At 36.1% G+C, this 17,854-nt stretch overlaps 1 protein-coding gene across 5 annotated transcripts in view; it reads right to left on the reverse strand.

Annotated features, from left to right (window-relative positions):
- The window catches only part of NIPBL (NIPBL, cohesin loading factor), a 154,887-nt gene that overhangs the window by 62,314 nt on the left and 74,719 nt on the right, over positions 1-17,854 (reverse strand). For 4 of the 5 annotated variants that reach the window (XM_027878714.1, XM_027878719.1, XM_027878715.1 and 1 more), the window contains 2 exons: positions 15,347-15,440; positions 5,832-6,464 (listed from right to left, as the gene is read on the reverse strand). In XM_027878714.1, the coding sequence (XP_027734515.1) occupies positions 5,832-6,464; positions 15,347-15,440 (727 nt within the window). The remainder of the gene's footprint in view (positions 1-5,831; positions 6,465-15,346; positions 15,441-17,854) is intronic. The other variant, XM_027878717.1, reaches the window with a different exon arrangement.

Below are 17,854 nucleotides of genomic sequence, written 5' to 3' on the forward strand. Positions count from 1 at the left end.
GTGAGTTGGAAGGGACCCACAAGGATCATCAAGTCCAGCTCTTGAGTGAATGGCCCATATGGGGATAAAACCCACAACTTTGGCATAATTAGCCCCATGCTCCAACCAACTGAGCTGTTACGTGCCTCTCCTTTTTTTAAACAAATGTATTTTTCACTCAGTTAGTACCTCATTCTTCACAAAAACGATAAAAGGAAGTAACTTTTCCCAGACAGATGGAAACTCTGCAACATTCCATTGCAATTCCTCTGAACACAAGGAGAATTTCTTCCTCTTACTTCTCTTAAAACATATCTGAACACACACAAACACAAAATCTCTCATCTAGAGGAACTAGAGGCTGCAAAGCTGCTTCTCTTGGAAGAGCTATTTGAGGTATCAGCTTCATCCCTTGTGTCACACTACAAAATGCAGACCCAGTGAAAGCTTGTATACACAAAATATGACACCTGATGTCCTACTCCACAGACACACAATCATTTATCTTTCACACTCTCTCATTTCATTTTCTAGTATTAGTGACTGTAATTTGCAAGATTTCTATACAAATTGCTAAACTTGTAGCTCTATTTTTAAGGCAATAAACCCTCTATAAAATATTTTTGGAAATTAACGCTAATATACTAGTTATAGTTACACATTCTGTCATTTCATTAATTGACTACATAAAATTAGATGTAAACAAACCATTCTTAATAGTGTTCTTCTACTAGCTTCCTCTTTGGGGAACTTTATGGGGGAGATGGGTAATGGGAAGAAAGGGAGAGGAGCTGGATAAGAACTTAAAAGGTAAGAGAAAAAGGTTACTTACCTATAACTGTAGTTTTGAGAGTTTTGCTCCGGCAGATTCACACTCTTGGGATGTGTGTCTCTGCTGCTATGGGCTTGGAACGAACCAAAAAAAGAAAGGCCCACAGCAGGCATCCAAATGCCCCCTAACTGATCCCATTATTGGAAATAAAGTTATTACAGCTTCACTTCTTCCTAATTCAAAGAATCCACAGTAAGATTCCAAAGAAGTGGGTAAAATGGATCCTCAGGGATAAAATATATAGGGAAAAACACACACATACAAGTTGGTTTGTCTCATTAAGAAAATTCTTCTAATGTTTTAAGTTTAAAAAAAAAAATATTAGCCTCCCAATAAAATGGTTAGTGATTAATGACTTCATTATTCTTCTCACAAACCCCAAAGAACAGTGCCTTTTACAAGTAAAAGCAGAACTCCTTAATCTTTTAAGACAGCAGTATTATACAAAAGTGTCTTTGAAGCAGCCTAAAATCTAACAGTGACCACACAATTCTATGTATGGAAGAGCTCAAATTAAAATGTAGCAACTCTGAATAAAATAAAAAACTAAATCAATTTGAACAAGAGTATCTGAAAAAAGATGGGTTACTTTCTGGGGTTTTATGTAATTTTCAAGGTTATCTTCACTTTTGCCCTTGCTAGAAGACTCAGAGCTCCTTTCAGCTTTTTGATTCACAGTGTTCAGAGTTTTTAGAAAGGCATGAAAGATCTTGAGGTATAAACTTTGAATCTGAAACTTAATTCTGGAGCAGGTCTAAATCTTGAAAAACAAGAAGAATTTTATGTAATATTCTAGGAAAGGTTTGGTCTGAAAGTGAGTGACTAACTTTGAACTACTTAATTATACACAAAAATAACCCACTGGCATCTGAACAGTTGTAAAGCGCAAGTTAATGCATAACTGAAGTTATTATAATGAAATTTCTCCCTCAACATACCCTTATTCCAAAAGAAAAAAAAGATGCTTGAGAAGAACAGAAATTCCTGGGGCAAATTTTCTGATTTCCTGTACTTTCTTGGAGTAGTCAACTTCAGAGTATGAACACAGCACAACTTCAGTTAAGTTGAACAAAACTGGTTCAGAGTACAGACCTCTAATTGTTTCAAAAGCTTTCAACGGCACCAAGGAGCACAGGAAATGTGACTACTGGCAGTGCTTAGAGGAGAATGAAGTGTGTATGAAGTTCTTTCCTTTCTGAAGAAATTATACCATCAAAATATCACAAAGTACCTAGAGTAGAAGATGATTCACCTGCCAAGTGTTGTGGAAAAAGGTAATCCATTTTGGTATTAGTCCTTCTGAATCACATTTTTTTCCAGCTCGGACAATCTGAGTCTTGATAAACAATAGGTAGAGCTATCTGTAATACTACACACTCTTTCAAAAGAGAAGATATGATTAACAAGCATCTTGCATCCAATGAGGGCACAGAGGCCATTGTGAGGGGGGCAATGAGAACTGAAGTTGTTCACACCTACTGAGGTGTGTCCTGCTCCAGGGACTTAATTAGTAGTACTGAGGATGTTAAAAATAATAGATGTATTGGAAAGTAACTTGCAGTGCCAAGTGCCTAGATTTCCAAAGTCTCCAACTACTCCTTTCATTAACAGATACAGACAAATTACTTCTGAAATTAATCAATACAGAGAGATCTCCTTGATAGAGAAAGTAGGAAGAGGAGATGAACTCCTGTAAGGATGAAACCAACTTCTTCAAACTTTGCAACTCTCTATCATGATGAAAAGACCATACAATTTACTTAACCCAAGAACCAAATAGACTAAAATGATATAATTATAAAAACATAGCTCCAAAAAGTGCCCAAATGAGGTAGAAAGTTTGTATTATAAAATAATTTCTTATGTATATCTGACATACACTTGGTCAGATCTGCCAGATTTTGAATGATTTTTGCACTAAATATTCATCTCCCAGAAAGGTAAGCTGCTTTTCAAAGAAGATGACACTTCTGCAAAACCCTGTGTTAGTTCTTCTTCTGAAACAGAAATTGCCTCCCCTCCCACTTTGAGAGACTTTGGTGGAAGCTAAGTATTTTAACGTCTTTCTTAGAAATTATGATTAATTATAGAAAGCACTATAATTACCCAAAGGCTCCAATCCCCTTTTCCCACCAAACATAACAGGAGGACCTCAGCATTAAAAAAAAAAAAAAAAAAAAAAAAAAAAGACCTTAGCATTGCCTTAGGCAAATGTAGCAGTTGCATAATTCTTAGCAAGAACTCCCCTCAGAAATCTCTGCCTCTCTTCTGAAACAAACAGTTCCACCATACTACTGGTTGCTAGCCCTGGAAAGAACATGTCATGTCCAACCAAAGCCTTACTTTTAAAAAGAAAGCATTTGAAACCTTTGATGAAGTACAATACTACAGAGATTTCATGCTGAAAAAAAGGACAGAAGAGACCACTCACCTTCTATCAAAATTTGTGAGTGCAAGTCTACTGAATGCAATTAATGGAAAGCAATGTGAGTATACAAAGAAAAAAGAACTGTGTCTGTAAAAGGCATTCCCATGCTTTGATTGCAAAAGCAGCAAAGAAGTTTCCATGCAGATTTTAGCATGTGCTAGCACCTTGAGTAAGTTTCTAGAGCAATGCTTGCTCATCAGCTGGCACTCTGCATTCCCATTCTAATTAGAAAGAGCTTTTGCTACGCCCACACCATTATCTGGACATTAAGTTATCTGAAATTACAATATATGTACTAAATTGAAAAAAATGCCAGGCTTTTGTATAAGCACACTAAGCAGCTTTGCAGAAATGAATGACATATTTAGAAGTTATTGAATATGTTTCTAACAGACATATTCCCATAGGAACAACAGAGGAAATTCCCTCCTGCAGCCACACCTCCTGCAGCTCTAACTAGAACAATCCTTGAGTGTATTAACTTCCAGACATAGCACAAACTCAGAAACAATGGCAAAACCATGACCAAAAAGTAAGAACTGCATTTCTCCAAGGTAACAGCTTTTCAGGAAATCTGTTGCAAGACTGCTAAAAATCTTTCTCCTGAATACTATGCACTCCTGGATGAAAGCTCAGCAGCCAAAGTGAAAAGAGCTGCTATCTATCATAAGGGCAACTTAGCATGAGTGAATAAACAGTGATCATTTATCCCAATATAAGGCAGCAACTCTTGTACCTGATTTTAAAGCAATTCTAGGAACTCAGGAAGAACTGAGACCTGCCAGAAGATGCAGGTAAGAGGGAAGTACAAGATGAGGAAGATGATTATTGATCAGGGGGAGAGATCACAATCTAAAAAAATCACTCCTTTCCCCAAAAGAAACAAATCAAGAATCTGTCCATGCTATGTAATTAAGATAAACAAACTTTACAACTAAGGACCAACATTTTCTGAAAGCCACAAGAAAACAGGAAGTGTGTTTCAGTCTTTGAAGGCTGCTGTGCATTTTTCCAGATGCTTCTCAGGTAAAATATGAAGATTCTACTTGAAGTGTGAGGACATAAATGTAGCTTTTGAGATAGTATGCCACAAACCCCAAACTAACACCCCAACAATAAATTTAAAATTGGTAGAAGAGACAAGTAAATTAACAAATTCCACATTTCATTAAATTAAAATTTAAGACAGTAGAGATCTCTTTTGAGGTGAGCACACATTTTCTCCATATATTCACAGATATTTCCTAAAAAGACTTGATTTAGTTACCAAATAAGAAACATCTCAGAAATTAATCCTTTTACTACTGCAACAACCACATTTACAAAATACACACACACACACACACACTCTCACACACACACACACACACACACACACTCTCTCTCTCAAACTCTCTCCTCCCCTCGCCACTCTGACATCTTTAAAAATAGTGAAAAAACACTGTAAACAGGGAGAAAATTTGCACTCTTATTGCTGGTTAAAGACCCAAACTGTGTGAAAATTCAGCTGCATATGTGCAAGTATATTCACAATGGACCATTTTTACCTATGAGCAACCAAAATCAGAATTTTCACCATTTTTCACTCTGCAAGATTTTTCTTGTGAGTACATAATAAATTAGCATTATGCTACAAAAGACCTCTTTCTCAGAAGTTAAACACAATGCAGAGGAAGCTTCTGAAAAATACTTATGGTAACCTATCACTGTCTGATTTATAAAATGCATTTTATCTCCAAGATCTACATGTGGACTTGGTATCTGTTTTTGAGATTTCTGAACCCAAAGACCTTCAAACCAGTTAACAACAGAAAGGGAAATCAAAATAAAACCAAAAAAAAAAAAAAAAAAAAAAAAAGATAGATTCAATTAAATCACTTAAGACAACCAGTACAGCTACCGAAGTGAAGACAAAACGTTTCAGAGGCCCATCTGGTTCTGTGCTAGAAACCATACAGAGATATATCATCATTCTCAAAAGCCTCTAATGCCTACATAATAATTAATATCCAGTTGAACAAACATTATAGACAATATAATTCTGCATATTACCCAGTTATTATACTACCTTTAAAAAAACAGATGTGATTTTAATCTGGCATCTCCTTCACATTAAATTAAAATGGGGATATGAATAGAAATGGGATAAAACAGTATTCCTGCATTTTCTTAAAATTAGGTAACACGGGTAGTTAATTAATAATTCAACTATCAAAATTTACTACATAATTTGATTAATGGTACGGCTGGGATTTTAGAAACTACAAACAACACCAGTAGTACTTCATTCAGTCTCACAATTCAAAGTGAGAGTGTCTTAAAAGAATTTTGAAACATAAGAATTTCACTTTCCATCCATTAAGACCCCAAATAAAGAATACCAGATATTCATAATATGCATATATGAGAGATTACAGTTCATTGTTGGAGGGGAATGGAGATGAACGTCACAGAAGAACCTACACTGAGTAAACAGAACTGAACTATGTGACAACGACAGGAAGCTTTTTATATATATATATATATGGGGTTTATATGCATATATATATATTTATATAATATATAGTGTATACACACACACAATCCTTTTACCTTTATCTTGCACTTCTTTTGAAAATCGCTCCCTTTCAATAGCTGATTCACGTTCTATCCGCTCAATTTCAGCCAATGCATCCAATTCTACTTCATCATATGACGTTATAGCTCCTTGTTGCGAAACCTGTTGCTGTGTCTGTACCACAGGAGTTTGAGGTTGTTTTGCAGCAACTGAAGTGTTCTGTTGTAAAACAGGCACTTGTTGTGCCTGAAGGAAAGCTGTCTGTTCATGCTGCGGCAAACACTGAGCAGCGTTTAGTGGGCGGTTAACATCCTGTGGAGTAACGGGTGTTTTAGAAGTCTGTCCTGGGTACTGCACATTAAAAGGAATATCACCCTCTGACACACTGCTGTTTTCCAAACCAGAAAGCATATCATCCTGCTGGTCCATATCCGAAGATCTTACACGAGAGAGTCTTAATGTAAGCTTAGTGGAGTCCTTGGAAGGAGAACTAATGATATCATACATTGCAGCTTTTTCAGTCTGGTCTTTTTCATCCTTGCCTAACTTCATTTTCTTTTGTTTCTTTTGCTTTCTTTCTGGAGAATCTAACAATATGTCTGGGGGAACATCTCTAGGTGATGAATAAGGTGGAGGCTGAGATTGTTGGATTAAAGGTTGTCTTGATCCTAGAATAATAATTCAGAAAAACTGAACAGTTATGTTGTTTCATGTTTATATAAAAACACACTAAATATAACCTACATAATTTTAATGTGTATTTCTACATATAACTGTGATCACAAAAGGTCTAAATAAGATTGGTAGGAAGCACACCATTGCAAGATGCAATCCAGATAGTTGCAGTATATTTCCTAGGAATTTTAGCAGTCCATTGCAGGTAGAGAAGGGATCATTTTAGAGAAGATGGAACAAAAAAACCCACCACCAAAAAAGAATAAATAAAAATAGTACCTAAGGTTCAGAATATCAACTATTAGAAAATGGTCAATGAAACAAACTGACTACAGAAAAAAAGAAAGATCAAAAAGATTCTTAATAAGGTCCAATGATGAAGACTTAATGATCAGTGTATCAGCCATTTCAGCCACACAATTTTAATTAAAAAAATTCAAAACATACATAACCTCCTTAACTTGGATTCCAACAATTAATTTTGAACTTTTTTAAAATCTATTTTAGGTAAACTAATTCCTACCTCCCCTACTCATTACTAGGTAGAAAACACTAACTGTCTTGAGGCCTTTTTCTACCATTCTCTGCTTTATCTCCCTCCTCCCTCCTTTTCTTTCAGTTTATGAATTTTTGCTTCCCTGTACTCCCTTTCCAGAATTTGAGTGTATCTATAGAAATTTTTAGAAGAGGACACTTTTAGTTACATATATTCTCCAATTAATCTCATTTAAAGTTTTTGTTCCTCAGACCAAGCAGCTCCCCATAACTGTTAGACTAGAAAAAAAGGTCTGAAAAACAGAACTGTTCAACTTGTCCCAATTGCAATTTTGAGCTATATTTTTGACTTAAAAAGAAATACTAGGAGTGGAGGTGGGGACACAGAGTCTCCTCTTCTTAAAGCAACCATTCAGATTCCATTCATCCATTGGGGAATACTGATCTTTGGAAAGCAGTCACTGAAATTATTGTTATTCCAGTCAGGTTATCATAGGTCAGTACTGCTAAGAACAAACAAAAATTAACTGGAATACAGGTCCCAATATGCTTCATTCAAGAGACACCACTAAACAGGAAAGTAGCTTTATTCTGCAGCTTAAATTTCTACTAGATATTTTTAGAAATATTAGGTATCATTAAGCAATGTACTGACTGTAGATGAAAAAAGAGAATGGGTATCTCGACCAAAGCTTCAATTCACATGAATCTAGTATATTCTGTCAAAAGTCCTATAACTTCTGTATGGATGACGTGGGTTTAACCGAATCTTTCCTAGGCACCAGCAATAACTCCATATTGTGCCAATAACATCCATAATGTCAGAAAACCCTACTTTGATTCACCCCAATTCTCCAAATCTTTCTACTACTCTATTTCCCCTCCTCAAATCAGATACCACACCCAAACAAAGTTCTGGCTACAACCTCAGGTCTCTCACTTGCTTTTCACCACAGATTGCTTATCATGTGATGCCCCCAGCTGCCATTTCTTTTGGTAATTTACAAGATTGTCTTAGTGTAATGTGTAGCAGAAATCATCAGCTACCGATTTCTTTTACAGTAATGACTACCACTCTGGAAATACAAGCTGCAGGGTAACTTCTACAAATAGAGGCAGCTCAGAACTTTGCAAAGAGATATTGCTGACAACCTAATCTTGAATTATCTCAAATAAATACTTTTACAGTTGCAACAATGAGATATTTACTGTTTATCACACTTACACTTCTAAAGAGGCACAGATTTGATTCTCCCTTGTCCTAAACTTCTAAGTAAATCTGATATGGTTGTTCTGATTTGGTATTAATTTGGTATTTGTCATGTTGAAAAATAACACTGTAGCGATAGATAAGGTGATTCTTTTTATCTTTGAGTAGATTTGAGGAGGTCAGAAGGATTTCAGTGCATTCCATTGAACATACTTAGAATCCAGCAAATGAAGAAACAAAAGTAAAGTTTTGCCTCTTCCTAGGCAGCACTACGAATAGGTATTTGAAAATATCTTCCTCCTGAAGGATATTCCTGAAAGGTTTTGATAGCAAGGTCTATAAGCTGCATTTAAGAGAACATGCTCCACCAAGAACTTCACATATTTCTGAGACATTTAATGATGGTTAAGCCCCTGACAACAAGAAGGCTTAGAAGCTACAGTATGAATGTATTGAGGTGAAAAGAAACTGAAAAACTGCAGCATTCTCTAATGGTTTCAGTCTACCACACACATTAGCAGTGTTGAACAGGTATCACACACTGAACATGTACCACATGCTGTTCAATGCTAAGACTTCAGACAAAAGCCAACAGTATGTCCAGGTGGCCGAGAAGGCCAAAGGCATCCTGGCTTGTATCAGCCATAGTGTGGCCAGCAGGGCCAGCAATGATTGTCCCCCTGTACTGGGCACTGGTAAGGCTGCACTGTGTCCAGCTGTCAGCCCTCAGGACGAGGCCAGGTACTGTAGTTTGTCCAGAGAAGGGCCATGGAGCTGGGGAAGGGTCTGGAGCACTAGATTTCTAAGGAGTGGCTGAGGGAGCTGTGGTTGTTGAGTCTGGAGAAAACGGGGGACCTTATCGCTCTCTAAAACTACCTGAAAGGATGTTGTAAGCCTGCAGAGGGTCAGTCTCTTCTCACAGGTAACAAGGGACAGGACAAGAGAAAATGGCCTGAAGTTGCACCAGGGCAGGTTTAGGTTGGACATCAGGAAGAATTTCCTCACTGAAAGGGCTGTCAAGCATTGGAATGGGCTGCCCAGGGAGTCACCATGGAGGTGTTCAAGAAACAACCAGATGTGGTTCTTGGTGGTATGGTTTAGCTGACAGGTAGTATTCAGTCAAACGTTGGACCTGATGATCTTGGAGGTCTTCTACAACCTTAATGATTCTATGAAAACGTGGATTATAAAGGGAGAGTTTTATCTATTAATGTTGGAGTCGGTCTGGAATAATTCCTAAGGGAGAAGTCTTAGGCCATTATATGTCTGAGAATAAAGATCTTACAAGCCTTGCTGATAACAGAAGAAATTTTTTTTGAAAGAATACACAGACAGACAGTTAGGACTGGTTTGCTGAACCAGTCAAGGTTCCAGCATTTAGAAGGTTTGTTCTACAAAATGCTTTCAGTGTAGTATTTTAAATACTAGGAAGACCTTTAGAAATTATCTTCGGGAATGAACAAAACTTCAGAATATTGTTTTAGAACACAGAAATATGTAGGCAACTTTGAATCTAAACCTAGGGCTGTGCGGTAAATCAGGAGAAAAAAAATTCAGACTTTCTGTGGTTGATCTTCCACAGTATCATTGAAAGAACTTTGTGCAATTTCTTTTTATATGGCAGGAATATGTACAGCTTGTGAGATAAAAGGAGGTTGTCCACTGAATCAGGACATGATTGTACCATAACTGAACAGTAAACACTAGGACTCAACCACGTAACACCAAATGTAGCCATAAAGCAGATAACATCATAGGAAATGAGGTTCTACAGAGAACAAACACAACCATCATCAATACCTCCCTAGTCTTTCAGAAACAGTTTTCCTGATCCCCCATGATAATCCTAGGACTGGTTCTCTATATTCTCTATATTTATTACATAAATATATAAGAAGTTTTATCAACTGCTGGAGCAACTCATAAACACCTTTCTTCTGTGACTCTTGACTGATATAAAATCCTATATAATGCAATCAACTATAAAAAGAATTTCATTGCCATTGACCATGCCTTAGCCTTCTTTAAAATGTAAAGTTTCAAAACCACTTTTTGTTTGTTTACCCCTGGAATGGCATCAGTAACTTGGATAGCAAACAAAGAAGCTCCTGTTCAGGAGACCCCACATATCATGTCTAACATCTCCATCTTATGGTTTTTGTCTGCACACCTTCTAATCACACCATAGTACTCACATCTTATTTAAGCATTCATGACACTATCTCTGGTCATCTCTAAGTCTCTTCAGGTTACTCTCCTTTCAAAGATGATGCATCAAAGTCACACCACTGATCACACTCTTTGTTGTGATCCACATGGTAAAAAATAACTATTCAGGTTACCAGGAGCTTAGGACTCACACATCTTACAGAATTTTTAAAAATCATTAGCTTTCTCCATGTACAATAACAACTTCCAAAGGGTCACAAGAGGCAGTATATTCCTATTCCTTTAATTCCTTTGCAGAAAAAGGTTCTTAGATGTTGACTGGGAGTCTTTCACTCATCCTACATCCTCTTTTGCCTGAAGTGTCATTCCCTACGCATGAAAGCTGGAGAAACTGCTAGAGAAGAAATGAAGACTAATGTCTAATACTTGGTTCATAGCAAATGGAAGAGAAACTTCAGTAACATTCAAGTGCTGCACCCTTTTAAGTCCATAGGAAAGTGATCCTCGAGACTCCTGGAACATTATTTAAATGGTGCCAAATTGGTGTATAAACCTGGACATTACACTCCAGACATTTTACAGAAAAAGTCTTTGGAAAGAGAGGCTTTAGGAAATGCTTATGTGCTACATGTTAACTATTAGGACTTCAGATACTGCAAGTTCCTAGAAGCAGAAGCTGGAGAAGAAGAGAACAAGAGCATCTGTACTGTATTCACTACGATGCTTGTCTATTGGAAAAGCTACAAACTTTGTGATGACAGAACCTGAGGAACACATACTGCCAGCAGATTTTATTAGACTGCAGGTGCAATGTGTAAATGGAAGCATCTCATTTTGTTTTAATTTAACGGTCCTACCCACCAATTTCATATGTTCGTGAAAATGGGATCGGACAAGTTCACCCTGGAATTTTGGCTAATCAATCTTAGAATTGGTAATAATCACCGTGGGAATTGGTGCCTCCAGCACACTCAAAAAGGTAAAAACAGTCTCCTCAAACGCATAGTAAAGGCCTGCTCAGAGTATAATACATAGTCTGTATGATTTAAGTACATACTAGAATAACAATTTTTCTCCAGCACTTTTTTGACTACTCAGTCTTTTAAGTCTTCAAACAGACTTGTATCTATGACTCAGGACAGCAAAACATCAAGACAATACAGACCAATTAGAATTCAGGTAAAAACATCAAAGACAACTAGAAGCTCAGAAATGATGACTTAAGTAAAGGTAACAGAAAGAAACTGAACTGTTCAATTCACGGACTAGATTAGTGCAAGACATGATAACGATGCTATGAAAAAAGGATGTGAACTGTTTTTCCTTGTCTATTGGAAATAAGTCAAGAAGTGTTATGCCTAACTGCAAAAAAAAATTATTCAGGCTAAGCATTAGGAGAAAAGCTTTCTAGAACTAAGAATTTGACCAGCTTGCATGGCAAAACTGAGGAAACTCCACTACTGACATTTTAAAACACATGGAGGCTATTGGGAGCAATACTGGTACAGCTCATGCTGTACACAATGTACACAACATGCGTGTAAGAAGGTGGCAAGTCCCCAAGTCTTTTCCTGCAGTAGTTTCTAAAATCCTAGAATCTTCCTCTGGAAATATTCCCAAGTTTTGCACTAGATATGAAGAAATTATTACTTATTTTGATTAACAGGCAACACTGACATTCATTTACAAAGGGCATAACTTAATTTAAAATTCAATATCATATGAGACAGATAACAAACATGCATTTGAGAAGTTTTTAGGGACAGACCTTATTAACTTTCCAATAGTTTCCAGGCAAGAGTCTCATGAAAAACTCAGCTTTGGTAGTTCTAGTTTAGAATGGCTGTATTCAGAAGAGTCCTTGCTTAAAAAAATTAAGACTAAAGGAAAGAAACAGGAATGAATGTTTACTTCAACTGTATCAGAAAAAAAAATCCTTGAATAAATTTCTTCTGCCTTTCTTTTGAAAGAGAGAGGGTAAGATGCTCATTTTTCTTGACAAGTGCCTTTGAGAGCACTGAAGTCTACACTACAGATTTGAGAAGATTCATAATTCTTCCTGTCACCACTACACATTCAGAAACCAAGTGTAGTGGAATCTCTCTGGAGAAGTCTTATAAAGCCCTAAGAAAACACATGTAACCTTTCCAAATTATTCGGAAAGCAATCAAATGTCCATTAACAATTTCTGGAGGGAATACAACTTATTTCTGGAAAACAGTGCAAAATCTCATAGTTGGATTGTTGATAGTCCTGTTATAGGACTGATAGACAGTTGTTTTCCTAGGTGTTTAGGACACTGTATGGAAACAGGCTTGTAAATCATATGAACACTCCTCTTTGGAAAGCAATGGACTAAAAATATTGTGGAAGGCTTTAATTACACTTTCTTTAAGAGTCGTGTCACCAAAAAAAAAAAAAAAAAAAAATAAAAATCAAAAAGTAAAAGAAAATCTGAGGTTCCAGAGCAGTAGGAAAGTGGAAGAAATGGATAAGGGATTCTGAAGAGTAATCAATCTTCAGTAACAGAATACACTGGATATTTTATGAGACCAACAAAACACTCCACGATAATTCATCATAAATTAATTGAAAATAATTTTTTTAAAAAGTGGATGTGGTAACAGGTGATAGCATGAAAGCAGAGCCATTACGTATTTTGCATAGTTAAAAGCAAAAAATTTACATTAAAAATATGGAATAAAAAACAGCCTAGAACTACTAGATGAAAATTCAGCTGGCCTGGTATCTTTACTGAAGCAAAAGTGAAGCAAAGAATTCTGTAACAATGAAGTTTTACTCCACTGATTAAGTGAATAATCAACCAAAAAACAAATATAAGTCCTGCCATGTCTCAAATACTTCCCTAGGTTGCAAAATAACCCTCATATTCTCAATTCATATTCTGTTAAGCAGACAACTACATTTAGGGTGAAGGTAATTCAAGACTGCCTCCAAGTCTCCAGAAGTCCTTGCTACTTCCATGTTAAAAGTACAGAAATGCATTCTGTACCCATTCCTTCAGTAAAAGCCTCAAGTTTCTATGTCATATAAGAAAGCCTAGATATCATAACATCCTTCCCGAGATCTCTCTCTGATTATGACTCGTTATGCTTAGTGCCACTCTTTCTGTCCTCCAGACACACCATTAAGTATTTTGCTAATTTTCTTTATCAGTGTTTGTGACCTGTCAATCAAACTTTCAAGGGCTAATGAGAATAACAAAAAGCTCAGCATAGATACTTGTTGTTTGTTCACTGGAAAATTTATCAGCCCAACTTTCACTATAAATCGTAGGCCAAAAATTCACTGTAGGAGATCCCATGTTCCTGATAACACTGTAATTACTCACACCTCTTCTGTACACTTCTAGAACACTAGATTAGAGGAAGTAAGTGCCTGGCAAAATTCTTGCAGCATCAAGAACTGGTTCTCTCAAATCAGGATTCATTAATTTCTTTAAGAAGGCAAAATGGTAACACCATTAGTAGCAGTATTTCAACTGAGTAAAGCTCACATACTGGTAAATAAATCAAAAAGCTCCTCTTGCATTTTTTCAGCCCCTCTAATGCTGAAACATTACATCTGAACTGTACAGTCGGATTTTTTCAGAAATAATCTGACAAGGTATCCCTTCAAAACTGGGTTCTGAGACAGCCAATTGAAACAGCAGCAACTTTAACCAAAAAATAATTCAAGTATTCTTCTGACTAGGTGGTAATCATGTTTCTGAGTGGAAGTAGCTTAGATCCACAACATTGCTAAAACTATAAGCTTCACACAGAGCAAAAAGTAACCACATTTAGTCTTTGCCATTTACACAAGATTTACAACAAATCCTTTAGCACAAGACCTCTTGAAATATTCATGCTGTTGGCATCGTATACACATATTTCTCACTTGCCACTTGAGCCACAGGGTAATTCAGTTAAGAAGGCAATTCAGGAGATCCTTAGTTCATCCTCATGCTCAAAGCACATTATGCTGGGCTTTATCCAATCTGATCCTTAAAACCTCCAAAGGTAGAAAATTCACAGATTTTCTGGGCAACCTTTTCCACTGTTTGACTGTCCTGATAGTGAAAGCTTTTCCTTAAACCTAGTTAGAACTCCCATTTAAGTTTAAGTCTGTAGATCTCATCCTTCCTCCACAACACTGAAAAACCTAACTCAAATCTTCCTGAGAATCTCCTCACAGGCATGGATGGGCAGGCTGTCCTAAGGTCCACCCCTGCCAAAAGGTGTCTATTATCCAGGTTGCATAATTCCTTCACATCCCCACCTCCTGTTCTCCACCTCATCTGATCATCCAGTAAGACTTACTTTCTCTGTCAGGGCTAAAGAGAAGAAAGCACTGTTTCATCTTTCAACTACTGCCATGTAAATACATAAGCACTGAAAAAAGAAAAATAGCAAGAATATGTCCAAATCCCTACCTTGCCAAGTGGATTTTGTCATAAAGAATAGCTTTGAACAGATTTTTTTCTCTTTGCCCTCAACTGACATACAGTTCATCCTATTCCTTCTCCACAGCTAAGGTTTTCAGGATTCATTTATGCTGTGTGTCTTGAGTTCATTGAACTACTTTTATTTTCAAGTTTTTAAAATTTCATGATTGTAATTAAGACAAGTGTTGTATATTAAAACACTTTTGAGCTGGTTAAGAGTTCAATACTCGTAATGCTGCCTTTAAAATATTTCTTATGCAGAGAAAGTGAAACCATTCATATAAACAATTTAATCCTCATATTGGAAAGGATTTTAAATCCTTCTGTCCTCCGTGAATTTGAGCATCAATTTGAAGGATGATTAGTTAATTTTCAGACCATCAGAAATTTCTTCTGGATCAGGGCCCAAAATAATTTTGCATCCAAACACAATGACATATTCTTTAGTATGATTTGAAAACAGAACTCAGGAGAAAAATCTAAATACCTCTTTACACTCTCTGTTCTTTGAAAATGGGGAAAATTAATGGAGATATAAAGGACTGCTAGACTACCTTTAAGGGTTCCATCACCTCCAGCCGGAGAGCAGACTGACTGTGGTGACCTCAAGGAAAAAGACGCAGCATTCCTTATTGAAGGATCGCCATCCTAAAGTGACAATGATAAAAAATTAACAGTATGAACATGAATATCTGTTACAAACTGAAATTAGCACATGTACCGATAAAATGGATTGGACAAAATAGCATATAAGAAATACAAGCAAAATACTTCTTTATATTCAAATCCCTGTAATTTAGACTGGCTACCATAAAAGCAATACTCTATAGCACATTCTATAACCAGAATATGCACACACAATGTAATGACGTTCATGCTCTACTTTTAGCAATGTACATATGTATTTTTCACCTCAACACCATTCTAAAATCAAATATGGAACTCACTATTCCAATTTCCATTCAAAGTTTTACACGGGTTTTTCCAATGCTTTCACGGAGCCCTCTGCTGGTCACGAGTATTCTCATTCTCAGTGCCCTAAATACATTTCAGCTATAGAACAGTATTTCCCATTTTAAGCACTGGTTTTTATACATCATCTACAGCAATTTTTTTTTGAAAGAACAAACTAACAACCCCTAAATTTATGAAGAGATTATTTCTATAATTACAAACAAATTGCAAAAAGTCCATTCTTTCAACGGGTACAGTCTTACAAAAGAAGGAAGTCTGCAAAGAAGTTCCAATGTTATTTAACTTTTCCTAATTAAACTGGTTATTTCAGTAGCTAAAATATTAATATGGTCCCTGGTGAGGTATCTGGATATAGGTAGTTTTTTCACATAACTTTTTCTTTATTTTTCTTTATTTTTTTTTCACAGATCTGAATTGTCTGTCTGATAACTACTTTTTATTCTTTTGACCAATCTCAACCCAATTAATAGAACGTTAGAAGGTTCAGCTGCAATTACATTTTTTTCTGAATGAAAAAAGCCCAGCAGCTAGTAGTAAGTTATAAAGCTAAATTGGTATTTCAAGGAGACAGAAGCCTGAAGAGGTAAGCAACTCCACACTCCCTCTGACGATGGCCAAACAGCCAAAGTCATCGTGGGGAGTCACAGACTGGACCATGACCAGGCTGTGCCTTGTGAAGGTGTAGATGACACTGCTCATGGAAAAGGAATGAGTCTGAAATTTATGGAGTAAAGGGGATTACACCTCAAAGAACATAAATCCATGAGAAATCAGATTCCATCCATTTCACCATCCATGGGCACTTAAAATTATATTAGATTTTTTTTTATCACAGCACAGTAAACCTAAAACTTACAATGTGGTATTAATTACACTGATTTTTGCAACAGTGCTTGCGAAAAGAGTTGTTGCCTCATATGAGGAAATTCTCATGGGCAAAGAAATCTAATATTCAGATCCTGCACAGTAAAATGAACTGCATATTAAATTTATATGATATTATTTTAAGTCAAACTGAATTAATATTCTATTGAGTTACTCACTTCTCTCCTACACTGAAATTATGGAACTGATTTCTTTTTTCAAACTGACTTTTCTTTGACTTGTAATAAATTTCAAAAAACCCTCCAGCATATTGAAAAATAAGCTTAGTAACTTCTTAGCAAGTATGTTTCATTAGGACAGGACTGGTTCCTTATCCATGATTGTCAAGGACACAGGCAAAATCAACTTTTACTAAATTAACTAAACAGACTAACGAAGTAGATGACCTTTTGGGTACAGATGCCATTCCTACCATAGCTGACAAATTTTCAGAAATGTGCATTTACAGACTCCTAGATTGGAGCTTCACCAAATGATGAATTATACTCTAGGAATGCTCTCAAGTTCATAAAAAAATTGCCCTTATATTGCATGTATGTTTAGTGAGCCTTCAAGGGTACACTTATTGATTTTACAGACATACATTTAAAATACACAATGTTCTGTAACTACTAACTTTTTAAACCATCAAAGTTCTAAAACAAATAACAATAATTAAAGCTTCTAAGTTTTATGAGTCTTATAATCCTCATTCAAAAAGATCTTGTCCAAAGAAGAATGATTAAACTTTTTATTAATACATTGATGCCAAACTTTAATCCAAATTCTTCAAACTGTTTTCTGCATGATAGCATCTAATATCAGCTTTTAAAGGCATAATTAAAAATAAAACACATGCAGCACATATGCACCACTAAGAAAGTGCACAAAGGATAAAAGTGCAAGTTTAAAATGTTTACTACTCCTTAGTATTTCTCTAATTAGACCAATCAATATGGGTATACTTTGTTTTCATAGTCTGTCCGTTTTGAAAGAGTTTCTCATCTAAGTTTTCATGAACTAGGATGTGGCTGCATTGCTTGGATCACAAAATTAGGGATGAATATATTTAAATACTTAGTTATTAAAAATTATGAAATTAATCATCCCAGTATGAAAAGTTTTTCCAAAAATACCTGTCTTAACTGTTAACTACGTTCTGTTCACTGTCTTAACAAAACCAAGGTCTTTTGATAATGTCCCTTTAACACAGTTGGAGGGAT

This window comes from Empidonax traillii, unplaced genomic scaffold, assembly GCF_003031625.1.
Source record: "Empidonax traillii isolate 1590-97213 ecotype Southwest subspecies unplaced genomic scaffold, ASM303162v1 scaffold44:size1908036, whole genome shotgun sequence".
NCBI classification, from domain to species: domain Eukaryota; kingdom Metazoa; phylum Chordata; class Aves; order Passeriformes; family Tyrannidae; genus Empidonax; species Empidonax traillii.